The following is a 27,349-nucleotide window of genomic DNA, read 5'->3' as shown; positions in this document are numbered from 1 at the left end:
GGTCATCATTTATGTACCCTTCTTAAAAACACAAAGGGAAGATATTTTTAATAGAGTCCTGAGAGATTTCTGTCCCTCTTCTGAAAGTTCATTCCACCATTTCAAAAGGTTCATAGTGAGACATTGTAAAGGAAATCCATATGATTCAAGTGCTTTAATCCATGTCTTCTGAAGAGATTGCTATAGCTTTGATGAACAGATTTGTTTAGGCTTTTATTCTCATATATAAACATTGATCAACACACATACATATGATATAGCACAACAAATATGGTCAATTTAACTTTATTAAGCATTAAAATGGACTTTTAGAATGGACTTTCAGTGGAGGGGCAGAAATAGCTCCAGTTGCATAAAAAAAAATCTGAAGATGAATGATTTATGGAAAGGCATGAGGGTGAGTAATTGATAACAGAATTTACATTTTTGAATGAACTATCCCCTTTGAAGGGATAATTCACCCAAAAATTTAAATTCTGTCATCAATTACTTACCCTCAAGTTGTTCCAAACCTGTATTCATTTCTTTCTTCTGCTGAAAAGAAGGTCGTAAACCAAACAGTTGATGACTAGTTGACTGCTATTTTTTTCCATACTATGGAGGTCAATGGGGTCGATCAACTCTTTGGTTTCCGACCTTCTTTAAAACATCTTTTGGGTTCAGCAGAAGAAAGAAACTAATACAGGTTTGGAACAACTTGAGGGTGAGTAGATGCTGACAAAATGTTCATTTTGGGGCAAACTATCCATTTAAGTTGTCCTTGTTGGTCTGAATTCTTGAAAGCGTTAAATAGAAAACAACATTTTTTTTTTTTTTTTTGCATAGCACTGTTATCATTATATGATTTGATAATGAGTTGTTATAGTACTCATTATCCAACTTCTGATTTTGCTTGATGCATTATAAAGTCACAACATTACACAGTTTTAATGACAACAGCAATTTATTACGAAGACTATAGCCAGTCTTCATTTGAAATTAAATACCCATTTTTTGAAGACCTCTACTTTGGCACGTTCTGCATTCAGGAATTAATAAACAGAAAAACAACCACATATGTGCATACTTTAAAAAAAAAGAAAGAAAAACTAACACATTCAAGTATATGTCAGCCTTAGTTCCATCATCTATTTTATATAAAGACACTCATTCTTTGAGTGTTTTGAAAAACAACACCTGAGAAATAGTTCTAGGTACATTAATAAGCTTAAATAAATACTAGCCTTGGCAATCCTGCAGCTGAAGTAATCTTTTGATATAGTTGATTTAAAAGATTTGAATAACTTTTGGACAAGTTGTACAATTCAACACTTGTACAGTTTGGATGGTGTCACCTCATCTAATCTTTTATTCTATAGTGCATTTTACTTACAATAAAGGGATTTGCTGAAAAGAGTTTGTGTTTGAAGTCTGACGGTGTAACAGTTGATCTAAATGAGATGACTTGTTCATGTCTGGTAGTGTGAGGCAAAGTGTGATAGTAAGCAGCCTGTTAATGGTTTTAAACGAAGCAGACTTTGTATGAAAAAGGATTGTGTGATAATTTCATCAAAACATCAAGGTTTATCAGGACTTCTTTCATACCATGCATTAACATGACCTGCCTTTGTGAGGGAACAGTCTGGTCTGAAAAGTCATGCTTTGGTATAATCTGTGCAGGTTATGCTAGTGATGACTGCTAACAATTGAGCTTTACCTTAAAGGAATAGTTCACCCAAATAAATTAAACTGTTATTATTTACAAATAGTAGATGGCAAGTTTGACGTTAAGAACAAGATGCACAATTTGGTTTGTTCTTCACAAAATAAAGCACTGCTTTTTGACATTTTTTTAAGATTTCTCAAAAATTCGTTTGTGCTCTGCAGAAGAAAAAAAACAGCAAATTTGAGTTTAGAACAACATGAGGGGAAGTAAATCACAGAATATGTATGTTTGTGTGAACTATCCCTTTAAAATGTAAGACTGAAGAGCAGAGATAAAAGTAAAACTGCTACACGATCAAGTCGCCGTTACAAAACAGCACAAAATGACCTCTGAATACTCATGATGCATGAGCAGAGAGATTTCAAAATTCTATCTACAACAAACACGCAGTCTCTCAGTGTTAAATCAGGAGGACTGTCAAAACGCAAGTCAAATTTTGCTTGTCCTTGTTCCCAACGTAAGATCTCCCAAGGTGGAGAAGAACTCCTCCATTTCGTTCTGGAGCAAACGGTTGCGAGTCTCTGCGTCCTCGCGGGCCCGTTCAGAGTTGCGGAGTTTGATTTCCAACATGCGATACTTTTTCTTCTCCTGGTCAAACTCCTCCTCTAGTCTCTCCATTTGGCTACGCAGCATGATGCTTGATTCCTCCAGCCTTAGAAGAATGAATTACATTTGAAAAGTAATGCCAAATGCACCATGTGATATTGTAGGAAATGCAAAGGAAACACAATTTATTCTAATTCACTTACTAAATGACTATTTATTGTCAAAAGAATTCATTTAAACATAAAGGTGAAGTGTGTAATTTCTGCACCGCTAGCAGTATGAAATGAAAATTCAAAAATTATAATTGTTGTCAAGCAGGTTTCTTAAACACTCTCTGCTATTGGCAGAGACAGATAGCCCCGCCCCAAACTTACACCATTGGTTGAGCCATTGTTGCTGTGTTGGGCTGGTTGGATTTCTCAAAAAAATCGTCAAAATCCAAAGTATTTACTCTTTCGGGGGAAATCAGCGAACAAAATGGCTTTCTCATGTCTGCATAAGGGCCAGATTTACAAACACTTTTTGTGGCTGACCTTATTGCATATGCATTTGTAGGAGTTTCCCTTTTAAGTGTAAAATTTATGGGAGGAGAGTATTTAAATTAATCACGCAAGGTGATTCACTAAAGTTAAAAAAGCACGTCTTAAACCAGATGCTACCTAGCAGATTGTATTGGTCATTATGGAAATTATCTGACTGCATCTGTGTCCTTTAAACGTACAGTATGGGATTTTTTCTCCACTAGGGGTCGCTAACCTATTTACAATAACAAAGGCGTAGTTTGATGACGCAACATTTGCTAAGAATTATGGATCTTGTCGTCAACGTCAAGCCGACCGATCTAATAATGTTTATGGATGACTGAATACATCGATGCTTTTATCATGACTGTGATATGAAGCAGTTCGGGATTGCTAAGAGACAGCTATCAGCTCCACACGCGACGCGAGTCCCGCGGATATAAAAGGAATATGGACATTTCATTCTACCGAACTACACGCAGAATCACTACTCACAGGTCAGTTTATTAGACAAATTAAACTTGTGAGGTAACGCAGCGCTGTTTCACTTGGTCTAACATTACACTAGCACACTAAACTGCATTTGAATGTGTTGAAATGTAACTTATGTGTTAGTTTGTCTGTATGAGACTAACATTAGCAGTAACGTTAAGCTAGATCAACATTAGAATAACATACAGATCATATTCTGACATTTTATCATTGTTGAACTATATAACATTGATTAGTTTTATGTACATGTGCTCACCTGTTTAATAAAGTACATGTAGGAGCAGTCGAAGTCTCGGACGTGGAGCTCTCGTTTATATACTGTCTATGGGAGCTCTCGGCATCTCGAAAACACCGCGCTGATATTGATTCTCGTTTTAGTTCTCCTTTTTTATCCAAAGTCTGCTTGCCATGGTCCATAATGTTTGAACGAAACAACAACAGCGTGCAAATAGACATTGCGAACTACAGTGGTCCACGTCTGTCGTCTTGGTTACTATCAGAGGGCTCTAGTTCATAGCTCTGGTTACCATGGCAGCACGAGCGGAAACCAGGGACAACGCGGATATGACGCCATTGACTGCGACATAACGGAAATAAAGACACGGTCCGTGTCTTCGAATTAAAATATTAATTTCTCTGGATTTAGAAGTTAATTGGAACTGTCGGGATAATGTAAATACACAACTTTAAAAAATATATAACATAGATATAGTGATTTTTTATATTTTTAAAGCAAAAAAAATACATATTGTGCCTTTAAATCGCACATCCTCAGTAGATCACACGCAGAACTTTGCACTCCCAACGGCGCTGTTTTGGAATTGCGCTTTCATGCTAATTTGCCCTGTTTAGTAAATCTGCCCATAAAACTAGGCTAGGAGAAAGAATTTTAAAGCCACCATGAAATCAAAATTGACAATTCTCTATGACAATTCAATGTCATCCTTAGTTTTTAAAAATGTATGTGCCCTTGTAATCTTTAATCAAAAAAATTAACTTCCCCTCCCCCTCGCAACAACATCTCAACTTACACACTTCAGCTTTGAAAAGATTCTAACATTAAAGGAACGATGAGAGAGTTTATACTGCTCACTTCATTTAATTAGTTCAAGTAAACTTTAATCGTCAGTGTGCTGTGGAACATACCTTCGTATTCGTGATTCATAGTTGGCCTTCTGTTTCTTCAACTCATCTTTCAGCTCTGTTACCAGGCTATTAAGTGCTGTAGTGGAAGTGTCAGTATCTCCCATGGCGTTCACCACATCTCCAACATTTCCATTCTCACTGCAGCCTGCACTGCTCACACACATTTCCAGTGCTTCGCTGCTCTCCGTGACCTCTGAACTCCTGTCCTCACTTTGCCCTTGGACAGACCCTCCAACTGACCACTCCAACTTCACAGAGTTCAGCCCAGAAGGGTCACTTGCTACGGAGTCGGCCACTAAAATCTCGCAAGAGGACGTGGACCAGGGCGTGCTCGCGACACTGGGTACGCTGAGACTGGATGAGGTCACGTTGTCGTAAGTGGACAGACGGTGCGACAGGGCTGAATCCTTTCCCATGCGCTCTCCTGAAGAAGTGCGCCGATGGCTGCGGAGAGAAGAAAGCCCGTTCATCAACCAGTTGCCAGTACTGGGCAAGGTGGACACGTCCACGGACGAGCCCCCTATTTTCGCGGGCTGAGCGCGTACACCTCCACTCTTGAAGGAGTATTTCCAGGAGGGGAGGGATTTCATCTGCTTGCTGGGGCTGACCGTCACACCAGCTTTTCCCTGAGGTGTCATTTTGGCAGTGATAGGGGCACCTGTACTGATGTCTAAAGACGTGGCACTGTCGCACGTACTCTCTGCCACTCTGGACGCCTGGCTCAGTGATGAGCAGTTCAGCATCTCCTCATCGGAGATCCACTCCGCCATGCTGCGCTGACCCCGAAGACAACTTCCGGTCTGCTCAGAAGACATATCTCCCTCAGTCCCCACATAAAGACGCTCATGTTCACTGATCAACACCGTCATCAGGTGCTGAACCTGGGAGGTTCCTAAAAAATGATTTAAAATGACTCAGATATTAGTTTCTAGCTGTATATATTACAATGTCTGCAAATACTTACCTTCCATCATTGAAACAGGGTCCTCTACTTTAGGCCGAAGGATATTTGGTCCAAATACTGTTGCAAGGTTCTGGACGCTCATCTTGTTCTCAATTGAGTGTGACTGCACCTCATCTAAGAATCTACGAGAAGACATACAGTACAGACAACAGATATTCATTCATCATTTATTCAAATGAGTAAAGCAATCATTTCAATAACATTGACATGTACTGTATTCACTTACTTGCAAATGTACTTTAACAAATTATAATTAGCCTGAGGAAGAGTGTACACCTGCTTCACAAGCTCATCTAGTCCCTTTAGGAGACACATGGGAACATGATACATTAGAAATCCAGGAAACAAGAACAACATGCAGTGAGCTTTTCTATGAAATCATCCATTTTAAAAATAAGTGAAATAGTTTTGAATGTGCACTTCAAATCCTAAAAGTATATTTTAAAGGTAATATAATATTAATGAGATAAAAGGCCACTTAAGTGTACAGAGTACACTTTCATGACTATTTTTCTTAACACACTTAAGTACGCTTTTAAAAAAATGCACTATGTAATCATAATTAAAAGTTGTTTTGATAATCTTTTGTCATAATTTAAAGAGGTAAACCTATTTTGATGTGATGACTAACATACTAAAGCTCATGTAAGTACTTGCTTAGAGTTTTAACTGTAGTGTGTTAATATTACATTGAAAGTTAATATATTTTAAACATACTAAAATGCAAATTCATCATTACAAATGTGTAATATAAAAATACATGACATACAAGTTTTAATAGAAATTACATTAAAGTATATTTTAGTTTACCATAAATGCTTGTCAGAACATTCGGCAGTGAACTTTAACCCTATTTTCAAAGACATAATTGTGAAATTACATATAGGCCTGGTATCACAGACAGAGCTTATATTAAGCCAGGATTAGGCCTTAGTTCAATTATGAGGACATTTAAGTAGCAAAATAATGGCACTGACATATTTTAAGATATGTCAGTGTAAGTTGCTCTCAGTTAAGACAGCTCAAACATGCATTTTTAGTCTGTGACTAGGCTTAAGGCTTATCTGTGAAACCAGTGGATAAAGATGTACTTAAGTCCTACTTAAGTGGGTCAAAAAAACTCAAGTTCAACTAATTGATTTAACATAAATTTAAAATATGATACAGGTTCACACAATTGTAAATAACTTGCAATTAAGTGCCCGGAAACATTATATTCAGTTCATACCAAATTATATTATTTCCATAACAAGTACTCTTTTAAAAGTTTACTGCTTTTTTGTTTTTACAAGGGCAATGTTTTTATTTAATTCAACTTCATCCCACTGAAATACTGTATATCAGACTCACCACTTCGTCATCTTTTAGCAGAAGCTGTGCACAGGTTAGAAAGTCCTCATATTTGTTAAAGGGGATCACAGGCTCGGGCAACTCCCTGAGGTAGAGCTTCAGGAGGGACGCCACGGTGTGAACGTCAGTGTTACTGCAAGAGGTCACACACAGGTCAGCGGGATACACAGATACACCAGTTTAGTTTTCTTGACTAGGCAAGTATGTAAACTGGTCCAGCACCCTGAAAAGCACCTATAACCAGCACTAGCCAGACTATATACTGTAGAAACTAATGCTGGTTTAAACTGGTAGAGGGAAGCATAATCTTTAAAGTCGCCATGAAATTATATAAGTGATTTATTATTATAAATGATTTATCAGTGCACATAATTATTATTTTCTTTTAATTCATGTGCCCTCGTAATTTTAATCAAAATAACTTGCATCGACATCTGTTTTCTTGTCTGATGAGGATGTGTTTACTGGCGTGAGGCCAGGACAACCTGTCACTCACATGAGATCACAGCAATCCAAAGATCCAATAAATTCCCAATGGACAAAATCAAGTCCCGCCCCACATTTTCTCATTCGAGAAGCCATTTTTTGCGGATATGTGTCACAATAGGGAAGGAAAGCCGATCACAACTTCCGTTCTTAATGCTCTTATGACACTGTGGGATGTTTCTGATATCCAGTCTAAATCCTTTCTAAAAAGCAGTTTATTGGACCTTCCAAAGAAAGCTACTTGTCTGCATTTGAATTACTACAGCTTGTATACTATTTATAGCTCATACTTAAACTTGGCATTATGTACTGCAAATATGTTGCCCCATTTCATAAATTGCTTGTGGTTTTCTTCATTTGTAAGTCGTTTTGAATAAAATTCTCTGCTATATGCCTAAATGGAAATATAAGTGTTTTATTTGTTGTAGAGATTTTGATCTCATCTTGCCTGTCAAACAGAGGCTTATCACCACAGTCAAAAGCATCCTGGAGTTCTTTGACCAGGTTGGCTTGTCCTGGCATCCTAAAGAGACCCTCCTCTTTCAGACCCCGTTCCCGTATGAAATCCACACACTGCTCCACCAGGAGAGGGGCTAGCCGTGGTCCAAACTTCCTCTCATATTGTACTGTGTCCTCCAGTCGCTGGCCAAAGATACCTAAAGTAATACAAAAATGTAAAAAAAAATGGGTCATTGCAACCATGACATTATCAAAATGTTAGAAATCAAAATATGTTTCACAAAATCCCAGTAAATCTCCAAAATCTATGCAGTATCCTATCCTACCTTGCAGTACAGTTCTGCCTCGTATATTACAATCTTCTGCACGCACACACAAGCCACGGTGATCGAACAGACATGACAAGGTTTTAACTTCAGGCATGAGACACATGGCAGGTCCCTCCTGGCACAGGCAGCAGTCCACTTCAGGCACAAGTGAACAGTGATGCATGTGAATGTGTGTGTGCAGTGAGTGTGTGCAGCCGTCAGCAGTCACACCTGTTTTTGTCCTCTTTCATTGTAGTGGTAATCCAGCCTCACAGAGCGTGGAGAGAATGTGGGCGTGAGAGATTACACCGAGCGGCATCATATTGCTTAACCCATTTATGCCCAGATTCACACAATGTTTTTTTTTATAATCATACTGTTTAGCATGGTTTAAATATGACAATTGTTGTGATCACAATGTTCTATAAGTGCTGATATATAGTCCAGCAGCACTGGGACTTTTATTTTGGTATCACGCCACCTTATTTCATGTTGCAATCTTTTTTTACAGTCTATGGTTGCAATATTACTAGGTATTTTATATTATTAGTTTTATAGTGCTTTTGTCATTTTTGCTCGTTTTTTTAAATTATTTCTATATAGCTTTATAATTTATTTATGTTTAAATTTTAGTTTAAATAATTGTAGTACTTCAATTAAAACTTATTTTATTTCAGTTGCAAAGGAAAATTTTTTTTTATGCTTTTAAATTTAAGTTTTTGATCTAATATTTATATTTTATTTGATTTCGGATTTATTTTAATAATCTGCTGCAGGGGTGACGTCAAAACCCAGAAGAATCCAGTGGTTCCCTCAAGATTTTCGGGTTTTTTCAATTTATGAGTAAAATAAGGTCTGCGGTAAACGTAACTTTACGATACTTTGACGCTTTGTTCTGTAAAACGTAAATTACACACCCATATCTAAAACACAATTTTTGAAGCTGTTATATTTATTTTAAAAACAAGGTCGTTTACACCACGCTGTCTTGCCTCAAATATCGTCTGCAATATTTAGAACTGCAATCTGGCTGTGTCCTGTGATATATAACAAAGGCTGTCTGTGGTGGATATTTAATACCATTAAAATAATATTAAAATGTTTGCCATTATTCAGACACCCCTAAATAATCCATGTTATTAAAGACCTGTAATACAATGCCTAAAGATTCAGACACTGTCATTCACACTCTGCTAGTGCTGTTGTTATTTTAGTGAGCTTGTGTATCAGCCGTGCCAGATATAGATCAGCTTGCTAGTTTAGTTTGATCGTTTTCTTGAAATCAGCAGATTATGTTGCCTCATAAGAGAGAAACTAATGCTTAGTGCAGGGTTCACCAATCTCGGTCCTGGAGGGCCGCTGTCCTGCAGAGTTTAGCTTCAACCCCAATTAAACACACCTGAACCAGCTAATCAAGGTCTCACTAGGCATACTAGAAACTTTCAAACAGGTGTGTTGGAGCTGGTTGGAGCTAAACTCTGCAGGACAGCGGCCCTCCAGGACCGAGATTGGTGAACCCTGGCTTAGTGATTGGTGTTATTTATGTATGATGTCCAGGTATATGTTACCTCCTCCAAAGGGAGCCCAGATGACACGTCTGATGGCTTTGACCCAATCCTCCATGTCATTCTGGGAGTTTGCCATGAGCAGGAAAGCCTCATGGCTGAGAGCTGATCTGTCCTTCTCTCCTGAACAGCCTATGGAGACAGAGAGGGGAAAAACAAAACAAATAAATCCTTTGATTGACACTTATAGCATTCAGTCTGTCAGAGTCCCTCGACACTTCAAATGACAGATAAATACCAAAACATGAATAATTCTATTAATGTCATTGCAAATGCTATTTGTAGGCACATGAAAAAAAACATTACATAATTATATGTGGGGAATCATTAAAACCACATATTGCTAATTCTGTTGCATAATATAATTCATGGAAGTGACAGATCTGAAAAAATAATTATGACTCAAACTAGTGTTCTAGGATGAATGATGGTGCAGAAAAAAATATTAATTTAATAATTCATAAATTAATACTTTTATTCAGCAAGGGTACAGTCATTTGACAATAGGAAGGATCCAAAAGTGTCGGTAAAGACTTTTGTAATGTTACAAAAGATTTATATTTCAAATAAATGCTATTCTTCTGATTATTACATCAAAGAATCCTGAAAAAAAAAATGCATCATGGTTACCACAAAATATATTAGGCAGCGTAACTGTTTTAAACATTGATAATAAGAATTGTTTCTTGGGCATCAAATCAGCATATTACAATGATTTCTGAAGGATCATGTGACACTGAAGACTGGAGTAATGATGCTGAAAATTCAGTCTTGCCATCACAGGAATATGTACATATTCCCTTTACAATATATTGAAGTTAACTAACCACTAGATGGCACTAAAGTCATAGGGAAATCTCAAATGGCCAAAATAGTGATTTCTTTTAATGACATCATCCTTCATACCAGACATTAGCCATAGCAGCACTGGAGAAAAGTGGTATATCGTTCTTAAAAAGAGGACATCCGATGAACTGAAATGTGCCATGACATTTGGAGAAGCTGTCATTTGATCTGATTTCTTAATCATTCTGTTAGTGTTCTAATCAAATGAACTAAATAGTTCAATATTAAGTTGATTTGCTTTTGAATGCTTGTTAAAGCATTGCTTTTTTGTAAAGCAAAGCAAAGCATTGAATGCTCCTGTTAAATTCATAGCATTATGGAACTGTGACTTCTTTTCATTTCCTTCCTCAAAAAGCCCTCCCTCTCCACCTCCCGAAAATATCCTCAGCATAAATTCTGTTCAACCTAGTTTTTGTGGATGGATGGTTCCATTATCTGTCTGAGCCTGACTGCAGACTGCAGAGTATTGGTAGGTAGCTAGTGGCTGTGTCAGACAGCACACATACTGTAGGACTCCCTGAGGAGCGCCTGACTGTCTCTGATCTACATGTCTGAAAGACAGGGAGTGGATGATGCATTGCCTCTGTGTTTGTGTCCTTGGAAGATGCAGTTCCACTGTCTGTGTCTCACATGTAATGGCAATAATCAAAGGCCTGACTTTGTGGGGAAGTAAAAGTGACCTCTTCAGAGAACACAAGCTGTCAATACCATTGGGACCTTCTGTTTAGAAATGGGTCTTTTGACCTATTGATTTTACTAATATTGGCACATTTGCATTGGTGTGCAAATGTGCACACCACAATGCACAACGTGTCATTTGCAAACTGAATTAGACAGATACAGTATGTATACACCTTCAACATTTCTCACATTATTACAGTTTATTCGCTATAGTTTAGAAAATGGTAATAAAATAAATTAGGTCTCACAAATGAATTAGGTTGAATAGCTGTCAGCTGATAAATTTAAGTACACAACTACATAATACCAATTTAGGTCAACCAATTACCAAGCAATGCTTAATTTTGTTCAGTCTGTGGTGTAAAAAGGTCGCATTAGCAATTAAAGAAAAAACACTTAAGCAAAACATGGTCAGGTCAAAGTGTCTGAATAATTTTCGGTCCCAAACTGTTATAAATTTTACTGGTAGTTCACTGTATGAAGAATGTTGGGGTATAATATGTCACATTTTACTTTATTTTGCTATCCTCACTTACATAAATGAACTATAGTGTCCTGCACCCGCTAGTAAAAAAAAAAATTATATCTGGTGTCTGAATATATATAGTCCCAATAGGGAAACTAAGACTGCAGCAAGGTGCCAGAAACACTAACCACATTCATGTAATACATATCAGATAAACTATTACATACAAAAGTTCGTAATAAACAATACAATTATACAGAAGGCATACATAAAAGTACCAGGCTCTATTCAAGATTTGTATAAATTCAAGATTTATTGTGTGTGTGTGTTAATATATAAATGTATTGTATATATTGTAAGACTGGAAAAACTGGAAGAACTGGAAGAGAGGGCAACTCTCTGAGAGAACAAAGGAAATTAACATTTGAACTCACTCTTGTGCACCGTTCGAGATGCAAGTCTCACCTCAGAATCATCCTAATTTACATCTCTTTCCCTCTTCCCCCACTCCTTCTCTCTCATGCTGAGATCACCAAAATCTATCTGGTTTAATGTGAATAATTATCATACAGTATTACACGTTTGGTATCATTTGAAATGTCTCAATGCGACTACAAAGGTCTCATTCCTAAAGAAGTAAAACAAATGGTAATAAAGTTTTTAAGAGTTTAGAGATAACTTGCACACAAAGGAGGGTGGGTCTTGGCCTCCTGCTCTCAAAAGGTGTGAACTCTGAATGCAAATTCCCATTGTTAGCAAATGTTTCCATGTGAAAGGAGTTTCTGTCTTGGTCTGGGTTTATAATGAATTGCAACAAGAGGCTCTGTGCGATTCTGTAACTCAGATCAGCCCATAATGTTGAAGGATCTCAAAGACTTCAGCATTATGCATTTTTCAAAATGTCGGGTTTCACCTACATCTTTTACTCTTTGTCTCTGAGCATTTGAAGTTATTGTATTGATTATCTTTGAACTGATTATGAAATTAGCATGATACATTTACCTGACAATAAATGGTTACATTTGATTATTCTGAATTGCTCTGAAATTCTTTCCCCAAGTAGATTAAACGGATTCGTATGTTACCTCAAATCTGCGTCAGATTAGTGACGACTAATATTTGGCGCTAATTCAAGTGTACTTGGCTTTGCGAAGACAAGAAGGGAATTTCCGTTTAGGGCAGCGAATGCTGTTTGACCAACCTAAATTTGGGTGTGTCTTACCTCTGTTTTAATTTTAATGTTACTTTAGATAAGTATACGTGAGAAATCACGGCATGGCCAATAAGAGAAGTAAAGTTGGTTGACTTATATCTTTAAGTTAAGTTCAAGTGTATGCAATTCCATGGGGGCTATACCAAAGTATCTTTGATTGTGTAAGCGTGAATGCGACCATCTCAGGTATAGCCTATAGCCAATTACCTGTTTAGTGACCAAAGCTGGCGAGATTGTGATCGTGAGACCCGCGAAAACAGAAGACGTGAGGACCTCAAAAGCGACATAGGTTCCTAATCTGAGCGGGTAAAACATAATTAAAGAGTTAAAAAGAATAATCAAACATTGGCTCACTTTTAATGATGCCCAGATATAATTAACCCTCTGGGGTCTGAGGCGTTTTCTGGGCCCTGGAGGTGTTCTGACATTCTCAGACATTTGTGCTTATTTCTGTTACTTGTGACATTTTCATGGCTAAAGTCTGATTACACTGTATTAAGCACAAACTCTGCTACAATAATATGTCAACAGCATGTATGTAAAAGTTTGTAGTTTTGAGATAATGACATTTATGCGTGGTTTGTGAAAAAAACAAAAAAAATTGTCACTGAAAAAGGTCATGAAACCCATACTGATTATTTCTTCACAAGACTTTGTGTCATATTTGTCGTAAAATTGTATAACCTTTGTCAGATGAAATAACGAGGTAATACATATGAGAAAATGTATTTCATTTAATCTTGTTGTGTCACGTAAAAGGAAAGACAGTAACGCGCAAAGACCTTCACCCGTATTATTGGAAAACCACCATTGGACCGACAAACAGGCTTACAATATTAATCATAATTTCCTGTAATTTCTTGTAAATTATATAACTTTTAATCAGTATCATATTATTGAAATGTTTTTGAAATTGCTGGGATTGAATGAATTTGAGTGAATTATAAGTGAACTGCATCAGGCTCACTCACTTTGCATGGCCAAAGTCAAGGTCAGAAATAATCAGTCTGCATTCACAACATAATTTTGAATTCCCAGGATTTTAGATGGCCTTGCTGTCCCTTATCTGCTACCAAAAAGCTGGGCTAAACTGCTCACATCCAAATTCTCAGAGTGTGCATATCCCAAACAATGATTTTACTATATGACATTTAGCATTTTCTATGGTAAGGTCATGGATATGGACTATTTGTAAAATGAAGGACTGAACAGTGATGTGCATTCCACTGGTGGTAAGAACCAAACAATGTCATGCCTATTTTACATGATGCATTGTTCAAGATAAAACATGTACTTGTGGAATTTCATCACTTGGAGAGTTTTTGTACTGGAGTGAGCCAAACGTTCTTCATTAATGTCCCATTAGCACTATTACACATATCAGGGCATAATAATAAAAACAATAATTCTTGTTTTTGTTTTTTTATGTGCAACATAAAAGGCAAGACATTGTTTATACATACTAGATTCGTAAAAAAAAAAAAAAAAAACTCTTGATGTCCTTTAACCTCAATTTGGTAAATGCTTAAAGGGGTCGTATCATACTTTTAAAAAATATTTCCTACATATAATATTCATTAGTTTTAGCTGTCTTTGAGCACAAAAAATGAATTTTTTAATTTTTTTATTGTAACAAATGCTTTGGAGTATCATCTAAAAACACACTATGAAATCCCGCTATAAAAGCTCAGTCAGCTTTTAGGTAGCTGCAGTGTGTCTTCCTCTGTCATGTATCAGAGAAAGATGTATATCAGGCAGAGAGAAGCCCGAGGAGGCACAGTGTGTGGTTTGGCCAGCAGTAGACTGGGACGACATCCAGCACGACAGGCCTGAGGCTTTCAGATGAAGATCTTTACTTTGAATCCAGCACTTTGTAGATACACTTGCCTTGAGAGGTGAAAGTCTGCGTCTTAACTTAATGAGAAATATCTATCTATCTATCTATCTATCTATCTATCTATGGTCACAAGTTCCATTGGTCTCTTTTGAGAACGACAGAACTTGCGAACATCGTTGCTTTTAGGAAACGCACCCCAGCCTAGCAACCATTCAAAACACCTTTGCAAGCACCTAACAAGGTTACATCCCTTTAAAACATTTTTTTTTCAAACTTCAGACTGACATTTTCTAGTGTTACCTAAAGTTCTTTACACACACGCACACACACACACACACACACAGAGAATCTGTAACATTCAGGGCAGATATGCAATTAAGTTCAGAGTGCTCACAGAAATATTTTCTAAGTAATACTTTATTTGAACGACCTATCTTATCGCTAACACAATGCGTGTCAATTGTGTTTGAATTCTTTATGTAGAGAAACCAGCAAAACCAACATGCTCCAAAAATCTGCCATTTGGAAACTCTTATCAGTGCTGTTGGTTTAGCTCTCTCTGTGGGGCCGTCGTTTCTGGTTCTGATTAGTGAAGATGGGAGCCACTCTTTAGTGAGTCTCTGCTCTCCTGATGGGCCCCCATGACTCCCACTGTCATAAAATCAGTTGACCCACAATGGCTTCATTCTGACAGCCATTAGTTCTCCCTGTGTGTTTTTACTTTGTAGAGAAATGCAAGGATTATTATGAACTTAAGAAGAGGGATATCCATGGTTATGTCTACATTTAAACAAAGCAGGGACAAAATGTTTCAACCATTTTTATTTTATGTACCCCTTCATTGACATCAAAAATAAATGTGTTCTTTTTAACTTATTTATACTGAATAATATTTAGCATTGTCATTATTAAAATGGCCATTACATGTTTATACATACACTATAAACAATCGATACTGTATAGGTGAGAAAACAAGTAGCTTAGTTTTAAACTGAAGCACTGTGAGAAATATAGAACCTCTTATCAAACCATAGTTTGATATTGGTTTGAATGGCTGATATATTAAAATGGGACAGTGACAGTAAATAGAGTGAAATAATATGTGTGAGATAAGAGTGAAACAAGTACAGAGCAAGTACATAAACTGTACACAATTAATAAGATTTGAATACGTATTAATAGCTACTATTCAGCAGGGATGCATTGATTAAATTGATCAAATGTGACAAAAAAGACATTAATAATGTGATTCTACAGCATTCATTTGATTCTTTTGAACTTTCTATTCATTTCTATTCAACAAATTTGAAGCAGCACAACTGTTTTCAAGTTCACACTTTAGATTAGGGTATTATATGACTTTTGCCACAACAAACTCCTAAATACTGCTTATTAATAGTTAGTGAGGAAGTTGTTAAGTTTAGGTATTGAGTATTAAGGAATGTAGAATATGGTCATGCAGAATATGGCATTAATATGTGCTTTATAAGTAGCCTACTAATAAACAGCCAATATCCTAGTAATATGCATGCTAATAAGCAACTAGTTAATAGCGAGAATTGGCCCCTAAACTAAAGGTTTAGTTTAAAACTGTTTGCGTTTTCAACATTGATAATAATAAGAAATGTTTCTTGAGCAGCAAATCAGCATATTATAAAGATTTCTGATGGATCGTGTGACACTGAAGACTGGCGTAATGATGCTGAAAATTCAGCTTTGCCAACGCAGGAATAAATTACATTTAACATGTTAAATAATTAAATCTATTTTTTTAAATCTTCTGAAAGCCCCAATATTTACTTTTAAAGTCATATTTTCTCTTTTGGTTTAAGCAAAATCAAAGCATTTCCTAGTGCCTCCTGGAACCCATCTGTAAAACGTATACACCTGCAAATAGTATACAAATAGAAACAGCCGTATCGGTACATCACAATCATTCATGAACTAACTTCACATGAAATGTGAATCAAAATGAGCAAGGAAAGGGTTAAAGTGTCAGTTTCAGCTCAGAGAGCAGACGAACACCTTTCAGCATAGCTCAGGCAAAATTACAGGCCCTCACATTCATGCAAGACTACCTCACCAGCAGCAGCTCCACTCCTCACAGCCCGTTCCAAAAATACACAACTCACAAAGCCACAGCTTCCTGGATCTTTTTCATGCATCGGACACTCCAGATGTTACAGTCCTTACAAGCCGCAGCTGGATCCAACATAGATGATTTACAGGTTAAAGAACAAAACTCCCATCGCCCATAAATTCCTTTCCTGCTATAAACGCCGTACTGTTCTTCCACCGCGGTAAATCTCACAAACCGATCCATATAAGTTGCCTTCCTTATGAGGAAAGTGTGTCCTTACCCTTAGCGTGAACAGATCGGTGCTCCTGCAGCTTGCGGCAACCGAGTCCCATGTTGGCACACGGGTGCCAAAGAGGGCAGCGCTACAGTTGTGCCATGTTAGTTACATCTCTGGCCTTCCTGGAAGGTAAATACGCAACATAGGTGTGTGCTGGGTGCATGCGATTGAGAGAGAGAGGAGAGGAGAGGGGAAAACTGTGCATGGGACAGAGTAAGATAGAGAGGAGAGTAAAAGAAAAAGGAGTGAAAGAGAGAGTGCAAAGAACCCCACAGTACCATCACCACCAGAAACCCGAAAAACAAGTCCTCCGTCTGCTTCATTCATTCATTCAAAAAAAGAAGTTGTTGTGTTCTCTCTTTTTTTTTTTCCCAACCTTTTTCTTCCCCGCCCCCCTGGTCTGTCAGACTCGCCCTCGCTCACCCTCATAAGCAGAGCCACCACAGTGCTCATCTTTGCCAAACATCCCCCCCAAACACAAACAGACCTGGCTAATCAATCTGTGTGTGTATGTGTGTGGTTTGGGGGTTGATATGACTTCACATAAGAGGGCGGTTGAACATTTCTGTAAGCCTGACGCACAAATCTCTGCATGTTGCCTGGATCTTTTCCCCTATTAAATCTAACGGCTTATTAATTAAAACTTCCCCTCTTTGAAGACATTTCAGAGACCACAAGGGGCTTTGTGTGTTACACAGATGCTTTTATTGCACATTGCCAGAAGGCTTTAGATCTGAGCTTTTAATGTACCAAACTGCAATCTTCACAGACAGAGCGTGATGCTTCTGTCAGCTGTAAGGACATGCTCGGATCAGACCTTCCTACTCCAGTCTGCAGTCATGCTTTTGTGTTGAGACCAGGCGTAAATAGAGCCATTGTTTGAGTGACTGATTTAAAAAGACCCGGATTTATGGAAAGCGGGTTTAGTTTGCTGTACATAACAAAACACCATTATACCGAGAAGTTCAGTGTCCACCTTGCAAAAGGATTATAGGGGTGACAATGATCGTCAAGGTGTAAGAAATGAACTGCAGAATGTAAAAACAATTATAAATGGAGGCCAGTGTTGAATCTCAACAACTAATGCATGCTTCATTCTCAGCAGAAGATGCTAAGACTTGCCTTTTGTTTGGCCTTTTTAAGAGCTATTCTTTCTCGAACTCCTAAGAAGTGTGCAAAAACTCTCAGGGGATTTAGCCTTTATTCACTTTTAATCTCAATTTCAATTATCTGAAATGCAAGACCACCAAGACAGGGTTTTTGTGTCCACTCTTCATGCCAAATAATCAATGACTATTCAGATTTATATTTACACAGAAAGTGTGATTAAGCATGACAGTTTATGTTTCACTTAAGTATGAAGTCTTAAAAACTATTGTGAATACCTTATAAAAACAGTAAAAAGTAATATAGTGAAATAATAGTACAATTCAAAAGAACTATTTGTATTTTAATATATTTGCATTGTAATATATATTTAAAAATGCAATTTATTCCTGTGATGGAAAAGCTGAATTTTCAGCATCATTACTACCTTTTGTAAATGTCTTCACTGTCACTTTTGAATTACTGTTATTTTAATGAATCCTTGCTGAAAGAAAGTATTTATTAAAAAAACATATTACTGACTTCAAAACTTTTGAACGGTGGTGTGTAACATTAATGATTTATTCTTTTCCTTTTTTTCTTTTCTTTCATTCCATCATGTACTTGTTCATGCTTAGATTTTGCTTCAACATCACATTAAAGTATTAAAGATAATTATGACTAAGCGCTTAGATTCTCAGAAAATAACACAGACACCTTGGTCCTGAATGCCAAGTCACGTGTTGGTATAAGTTGAACTTTTACGTTCAGGTTTGATTGCTGTAGCAACAGCTTGTGATATTTACTTCTTGTAAATGAAAGAATTCTCTCTCATCAGTCTTTTTACGACAGAGAGTCCGCGTGTTGCTAGGCACCTAAATAAAATATCCCAATAAGAGGCAAAAAGACAACAACATTAACATCACCAAAGCTATATAAACTTGACCCTAGCAGATGAGTTTCATAATGCAAACATATTTTAAAATTAAAATTAGCATCAAAACTTAACATAACGTTTTTAAAAAGAAGTGTCTCTAGCAATGTATAGTTACAGAAGGGAATAAGTCACACTTCAAAATACAGTGTATGAGATTTTCTAATATTTGACAGTCAATGATCGCTCTCCTGGGTTTCGACAGTGAATGCAGTAAAAGCATGAATCTCCACTGTGGACCACACATGCAAATTTCTTTATTTTAAATCAAGGAATGCCCCCCATATGAGGGGACTGCCTGCAACAGCTCAAGTTAGCCTATGACACTCCATACTGAATTCAAGGTCACGTCCTTTGCTTATGAGATGCTGGGTCAGGGTGTGCAGAAAGATATGATACGCAGAGGTTCCCAGAGTACACGTAAACAATAGACACTTCAGCAGAGTCTGTCCCACGGGAACATCCTGCTGCATCCGTAGCGTGGGTCGTGACCCATGTGACACAACAGATTGTTTGCTTTGAATTAGGAATTCTGGCTTATCATATATTATTGCTCATATGTGGCATTCCAAAAGTGAGTAACTGTTGGATAACGTGTGGCAAACAAGTTAAATGACAACTTAACAGACAAACCAGTAAGACTTAACCATTTTACTCACCCTCATGTCATTCCAAACACGTAAGACTTTCGTTCATCTTCAGAACACAAATGAAGATATTTTTAATAAAATCTGAGATATTTCTGTCCCTCCATTGACAGTCTATGCAACTACCACTTTGACACTTCAAAAAGTTCATGAAGTGATCGTCAAAGTGGTAGTTGCATAGACTGTCAATGGAGGGACTAATGTAGTTAACTAAAGTGTTATCTAAAAGGTTAATTTTTTATTATTATTTTCTAATCTACTAGAAAATATGTTAATACATTACATTATATTATTAGCATAACAACTTGAGTCAAAAGTTGAATTAAAAAATTCATTCAGATTTCATAATTTTACAAAATTCAGTATGTCCACCTAACATTCAGGCTGCAATGTCTTAAATATTTCTTATGCATTTTTTTATTTTTTTCCTTTTCAACGTCATACATTTTTCAATCTTATTTTTAATTTGATGTTCATCTTTTTCATTTTAAGGTGTAAAGAATACAAAACAGATTTTCAATGCGGTCTCAGACTTTTGAACCTCACAGTAGGTGGTCAGCATTTTTGCAAATGAATGGCTTTTAGTCTTCACGAATGTCCTTCATGAATCCTCAGAGGACACCTCATGCCCTCTAGTGATTACCTCTGGTAATGAGGAAGCTGTATTTCATCAGTAACAATATGCAAGCCTGTGAGCACAGTGCCTTGTTTGTTTTCTTGCTTTGCCATTATATTCCTCCTTGAGTGACAAGTAGGACCAAGAGCATACTGCGAGCGAGTATAAAATATAACATGCACAGATTACGCCCTGATGCCACAAACCATTTAAATTGTTTTTAAATCAGACCACAGAAAGATTCAGGAATATTTAATTATCTCTTACCTGGAACTATTTCAAAAAGATGCCGCCCAGGTTCGTCAGGATTGGCTGTCAGCTCGTTGACTTGACTACCCTGCAACGGGATACATCCCTGGAGGGAAACAGACCGAAAAGATGACCTTACAGTGAAAAGAGGGCTGAAAGGCACGTCTTTAGCACAGTTCGTGTCCAAGTCACTCGGTTTCAGAACTGTTCAACATTTTAAGCTGTTTTATCTTTTAAAGCATTAGCATAATGAACAATTCCTCTGCAGTGATAACTGGAGATCAGTGTTCCATTAGTCTATTGTAATTTGATTATTGATTTGTGGTGCTAATAAGAACCTATGGGGGGGTTGTACTTCAGGGCAGATAAGGCATTGTGTGATTTGAGTTCTCTGTTGTGTGCGTGGCCCATTTTTACACCGTAATCAGTAATGCTGAGTCATGCATAATTAGACACAACAACAGTTAAAACATAAATTATGCACCAGCCCTTTAGCTCATCCTCCATCCTTCACTGCATTAACACAGCAATGCAAGCTCGCATCGCTCTGAAATTCCTCTTTGCCATTCAGATGCAGTTAAATGAAATTTCAGAGGGTATGCATTGATAAGGGTAAATGCTTATAGGGTTACACGCTCAAATGCAAGCTGGGCACATTTCTGCAGAGGAGATTGAATTTAGCTGTGATGGAGGTGGGGTGGGGTCAGGGGGGAGGGGGGTAGAGAAAGAGAGCAGGAGCGTTACAGGGAGTTTATGGGCTCCAGAGGAGAATAATACGAATCGAAGGATGGACGAGCCAGAGTAAAGTAATGCTGCATTAGGGGTCATAGGTCAGCTGCTCTGTATCCGCTAAATGCTTTGACTTACACTACAGCCAAGCACGAGGGCATGCTGTTTCCAAATGAGTTTGTCAGGCTAACAGCACGCTGATGTCATCTTGCTGTAATGGAGACAGTGGAGGACAGCGCTTTGTTTCCAAAGCCTCGCTGACAGGGGAGAATGAATCCCTAGTGTATATGTGATATTTAGTTTGTATTTTTCTCCGTTTTTCTTTTTTTACTTAATTTTTGGTGATTATTTTTTGGAATAAAACTAAATCAAATAACATGCGTACAACTCACAAACAAAAGATACAATATATCAACTATTTCGCATGAACTCTTTCATAATTTTAAACAAAAAATACACATGAGTAGCAACGAGGAAAAAGGGGTTTAGGGGAGTTGAAAATGACAAACAAATTTATTTAGCTGTTGTTTTAAAAAATCCTTTTTCGGCTACAAAATATTGTTTATATTCTGTTGTGTCTTGAGTATTTAAAAAAAATATATTTATAATGTATACGTTACAAGGTTCAAAAGTTTTGTAATGTTTTTGAAAGACGTCTCTAATGCTCATCAAGTCTGAATTTATTGGATCAAAAATACGGTAATATTGTGAAATATTATTACAATTTAAAATAAATGTTTGCCATTCTAATATATTTTAAAATGTAATTTATTCCTGAGTTGGCAAAGCTGAATTTCCAGCATCATTACTTCAGTGTCACATGATCCTTCGGAAATCATTCTAATAGGCTGATTTGGTGCTCAAGAAACATTTCTTATTACCATCACATTTGAAATATATTTGTGTGGAATCTGACTTTTGATGAACAGAAAGTTCAAAAGAACAGAATAGATTTTTTTTAAATGCTTTTACTATCACCTTTGATTAGTTTAATGCATCATTTCTGAATATAAGTATACAATTCTTTCATTTAAAAAAAAAAACAAAAAAACTTTTGAACAATAGTATATATATATATATATATATATATATATATATATATATTCATAAACTTTTAACATACAGTGGCTCAAAAATTCTTGAAGCACATAAAATATCTAATGCATTGAAATGCATACATTTTAAGAGTGTAAAACTTTTAGGATCACTTTCTGAAAAAAATAAATAAATACAGTGTTGTCCCTCCCACTGATACAAGTCCAGTATCCTGTAGAATAGATGGTGTGTATTGTGGGTCGAGGGGTTGAACTTGAAAATAGTGAAGTCATTATTTATCTCACAATCAATGCTTAAATCAGTAAGAGGAATAACATATTGATTTTTTAGAGGTAGGGTTATTGATCAGATATGAAATAAGAGGTCAAGGTCTCTTCTTTTTTTTAAATCTATTTTTGGAACATTAACTTCACACTGTTTAGACACAACAGGGTCAGATTTTATTTTGATTAATGTGGCTGGGGATAAATGATATTATAACAAAACATGTATCCTTATTCTAAGTCCTCAGGTTGGTCTGTCCTCCTCCCACTGTACCTGTGGTTTGGTTTCCTCCTCATCCTTGTAGAAGTAGAGCTGATCAGTCCGGAGCACAAACCAGCGCAGCTGCCAGTTCTTCATGATGCTGCGCTGTTTCTTAAGCCAGCCTGCTTTCAGCGCCCTCTCTTGGAGGCTGGGGGACGACGGCCTGGAGAGCTCCCCCATGACCATGCTCTTAGACCTAGCTGGAAACGCAAACACACATACAAACATTAGATTATATGTCACAGTTACATTCTGCTCAATCTAAGCCAAGTGAATTTGCCTCCACTAGTTTGGACAAGCATATGCACAGAATGCTCATAAAAATGATTAGATGTGTTCGGCAATGCCAGCAATGCCCCACCACAGCTGAAAACAAGATGTATCATGTATGCCTTATGACAGGTTCCTCAAAAGCAAAAAATAAATTGGGCTTATTCATGAATTTAAATTCCTCTTATGTTGACCAGAGACATCTGATCAGAAAAGGTAGCTGTTTTTTGAGAGGCATGCCCAGTGACACAAGCAGCTCATGGGCTGGAAGGGAAAAATCAATCCTTTCTTTCCGGTGTGCTGAGAGCAGCAGAATAGCAGTAAACATGAGAGTGCTTCCTCTGTACAGCCGTGTTCAGGATCACTCTGGATCTCCCTCTTTCTGTCTTGTCCCACTGCTCTTATTTGCTAAGTCATGATGGATTTTTTTCTAGCCTTTATCAGTGACCCACAGTGGGTCATTCCTATTATGCAGTGCATTTTCATGTGCTCTGAGTATTTTGTCATTTATTGGATAAAATATTAAAAATATGTATTTAAATCACATTTTCACAGTTTAACGTGTGAATTGTAATTATACATCTGTGTGAATAATTTAATTTATTTCATTTTAATGGCAATTTGTTGTCATTTTAATGCAAATTATAATCTAAAAAAACTGGAATTATATTAAGAAAAAATCGATTTAAATTGTATTAGTCCTTTTGTCAACTGAATTAAAAAAAATGACTGCATTGGAAATATTAAATTATAAAAATAAATATTGTTATTATTATTATTATTATATAACTGGTAATCAAATCTCAATTTCATTTTTCATCATGTTAGTCCTTTGTAACCTCCCTTTAACGAACACAAGCCAATTTCTCAATGACATCATCTAGGAAGTGATGTCATTTTTGGTGGACAAACATCAACACAAAGGCTGCATCCGAAAAAATCGCATACTTCCCTACTAGATAGTAGGCGAAAAACAGTATGTGAAAAAAGAAGAATGTTCACAGTACTCATAAATGAGTAGGCAAAAAGTACCCAGATCATTCCGGCGAGATTCTGAAGTGTGCATATGATGAACACTTGACTATCCCATGAGGCCACTGGAGAGGATTTGTGAATGACAGTGAAGCGACATAACTGATGCTGGTAGGTCACATGATAATGACAACATGGCAAATGTAATAGGTCCGGATTACATTCATACTACACACACTTATATCATACTACATAGACCATACTAGTCGTTAAGTATTAACTTAAAAATAAGTACCTACTCAAGAGAGTATGTGATTTCAGACGCAGCCAGACATCTTTTGTGTTAGAAATGGATTTTGTGAATTCTGTGATTTTTTTTTATATTCTGTGATTTTTTAAATATATAAAAATATATACAAATTGAATAAAATTATATATAAAACGTTAAACAGAATCACATAAGTGAACAACGCTTTTTTTCCTCCTGTTAAATACTATTTTTTTGCCATAAATAATCACGTTATAATTTTACTTCTTTAATTTACAACACGTTCTTTCTTTCTTTCTAAGTTACAGAGTGTAAAGGTACTGTATAACAGGAATGACCTGCACATTCTGCTCCTCTGCCTCCCCATCTGAATGAAGGGTTGCAAACGCTGCCACTCTGATTCAATCACTGTAAGTAACGGAAGCCTCATCAGTGTAAATGTACACCTCATAGCCTCATGGGGAGAGAAAGAGTGAGAGAGCACAAATGGAAGGAAGAGGGTGGGAGAAAAGCCCCTAAAATGATCCAACCTTTTAAACAACATCCTCCAGGGACACACATAATGATGTTACTCCTTATTACCCATAAACCTAGTGGCCAACTCTCAATAACTGACCGGGAAGAGGGGTCAGCATCAGAGTTTTCCTCCATTTGTCGGATTTTCTGCTCCTGTGACATGTTCAAAGTCTAAAAATACTGGATGTCTGACCAGGCCCATGCATATTTAATTCAGACTCATTTTTTTGGGGGGGAATGACAAAAGAGCCTTTCTTTTGTGTGTCTGTTCTTTAAATATCCTTTCAGGGCTCTGGTACTAAATATGAAGACTTTGAGAATGATTAAGAATTAATATCAACAATTAATCTACGCCTGAAATGATCAGGCTGCTTAAAATAGCCTCGTAATAAAGAGTTTTGTACAAGACATGTTTTATGAGGACACCTTGAGTATGGCATGAGGAACAGAATAATAATGAATCTTGCGTAGCTCTTATGGTTTGGATTATACCTTAGTTCCACTACGGACTTGAATCCAGCTCTGTTATAATTGTCTTGAAGACTAATATATATAATATATATATATATATATATATATATATATACATACACACACACACACATATCAAGTGTAAGTACAGCACAAAATTAAAAGGCAATTGTAAATCCACTTAATTTTCTGACACTCAGAATGACACACCAGTCAGCAAATGAAACCTGGCGGGGTCCCTGCGCTGGGATATATGCTGTGGCTGCTTAAAACACGGCAAACCCAACACCCTCGTCAAAAGTGACACAATCCATATGCAAGATGACAAATGCAGAGCCCAGCAGACAGACAGTGCGCTTCAAATGCTCCTGATTGCTTTATGTTGCACAGCAGGGCAGAAATCAATCTACAAACAGCCTCCTGCACAACTGCTGAAGCAGACAAGACCATTCTCCATTTAGGAGGAGAAATAATCATGAAAAAAACAGGCAATTATTATACATTCAGCTTTTAAAAATGATATTACACCTGTTTTGTGCATAGAATTGTTCAATGGTAATACTGCACTATAAGGCTCAATTTAGTATCATAAATAATCCAATTTATTTAACAAACTAGTTTAATTTGTAAATATACTTGTCAATTGTTATTTCATGTTCATAATACTACTGTTATATTATAGAACAGGAAATGTTAAAAATGCATTAATAGATGTGGAAATAAACTTGAACCTAAAATAAAAAATTATAAAATACTGCAAAAGTACTGTTCATTGGTTAATGCATTAGGTATCATGAACTAACAATGTTAATATATTGAACTTTATTGTGAAGTGCCATCTGATCAATAAACCTACAAGCTACTGTTTACACTTTATATGACATTTAGTTTAAGTATACTGTAACCTAACAGTACTACAGGCTATTGTCAGCAAGCTTTTTTCTCATGCAGGTGAAACAGTTTGACATTCAGCTGTTATGATTTATTGCACCTATAAGTCCCTTGAGTGTTGAGACTACAATTCATCATAGACCAAGAATAGAACATGAGTTCATGTATAGAAAATGACATGGAAATATAATGATCACACTCCTCCTTGAGTTTTCTGCACCATCATGTACGAAAAAGTCAAACAAAATCACAATATAAAACATCAGCGCTCGCATGTGTCAAGATCCGAATCATGACTTCCTGGGTTAAGGAGTGTGACACAAAGCCAGAGACCACTTACATTCATTAACCACTAATCAAGCTGAAAGATGTTACCAAGCAACCGCCCAGTGTGTTGGATCACTGCCATGGAGCCTCAGAGATACACTATCCTCAACAGCACATCACTGTGAGATCAGCGGACTATGAGCCGGTAGTGAGCGCAGCTTTAAGAGGGTGTTACTACGGATGGGAACGCATGACAGTGATGCTGAGAATTAAAGGCAGATCATATTAGTCTTACCTCTCCTGGACTGTCTAATCTTGGGGCTTAACATGGTGTTCATAGCAGAGCAACACTGTCCTCCATCCACATGTTGGGATCCGCACTCTACTCTCTCCTCCTGAGCCTCGCCCTGTTGCACCTCTTCCGCCTGCTCTGGACAGCATCTGTCTTCCTCCCTCCTCCCCTCCTCTCCTCTCTCTCTCTCTCTTATGTCCCACTGCACTGAGCGGCACGCTTCCCGGCCCCTCCCACCCTAATCATGCAGAGGCAGCTGGAGGAGAGAGACCTCTTGCACACGCTCAGATCCACCCTTACCCATAATGCATTATTTATCCCACACCACCCAAATTAATTCCACTCCTGACCAGCCATTAAAGGCCTGGATGATTACACTCAATAATTCAGTAAAGCAGAAACAGAAGGGCTTCTGCCATTAATTCTCCCTCCCTCCTAATTGGCTCTTTAATCTGGTGAATGTATGTGCATGTGATTGTGAGTATTACTGTATGTACTTCTCTATTTCTCTCCTTCACTTTACATTCGCCTTTTGATTTTCTAGCTTTTCCTCATTTCAAATGACTTCCCAAACAACAACAACAAAAAAGTTGTAATAGGGATAGTTCTGCTAGAAAT

General features: G+C 37.1%; 1 protein-coding gene across 2 annotated transcripts in view; it reads right to left on the bottom strand.

Moving 5' to 3' along the window:
* Window positions 1-819: 819 nt before the first annotated feature.
* Window positions 820-27,349, bottom strand: part of arhgap22a (Rho GTPase activating protein 22a) — a 29,996-nt gene continuing 3,466 nt past the window's right edge. Inside the window, exons 1-10 of one of the 2 annotated variants that reach the window (XM_084092884.1) lie at window positions 26,735-26,905; window positions 22,797-22,984; window positions 20,493-20,580; window positions 9,546-9,674; window positions 7,659-7,866; window positions 6,725-6,857; window positions 5,601-5,674; window positions 5,375-5,496; window positions 4,411-5,302; window positions 929-2,357 (exon numbers count right to left, since the gene is read on the bottom strand). In XM_084092884.1, the coding sequence (XP_083949010.1) occupies window positions 2,135-2,357; window positions 4,411-5,302; window positions 5,375-5,496; window positions 5,601-5,674; window positions 6,725-6,857; window positions 7,659-7,866; window positions 9,546-9,674; window positions 20,493-20,580; window positions 22,797-22,984; window positions 26,735-26,777 (2,100 nt within the window). In that variant the 5' untranslated portion in view covers window positions 26,778-26,905 and the 3' untranslated portion in view covers window positions 929-2,134. Of the gene's footprint in view, window positions 2,358-4,410; window positions 5,303-5,374; window positions 5,497-5,600; window positions 5,675-6,724; window positions 6,858-7,658; window positions 7,867-9,545; window positions 9,675-20,492; window positions 20,581-22,796; window positions 22,985-26,734; window positions 26,906-27,349 lie in introns of those variants that run through there. The other variant, XM_084092883.1, reaches the window with a different exon arrangement.

Source organism: Abramis brama, assembly GCF_963993115.1.
Source record: "Abramis brama genome assembly, chromosome: 19".
Taxonomy (NCBI): Eukaryota; Metazoa; Chordata; class Actinopteri; order Cypriniformes; family Leuciscidae; genus Abramis; species Abramis brama.
This window is presented reverse-complemented; position numbering and strand designations above follow the sequence as displayed.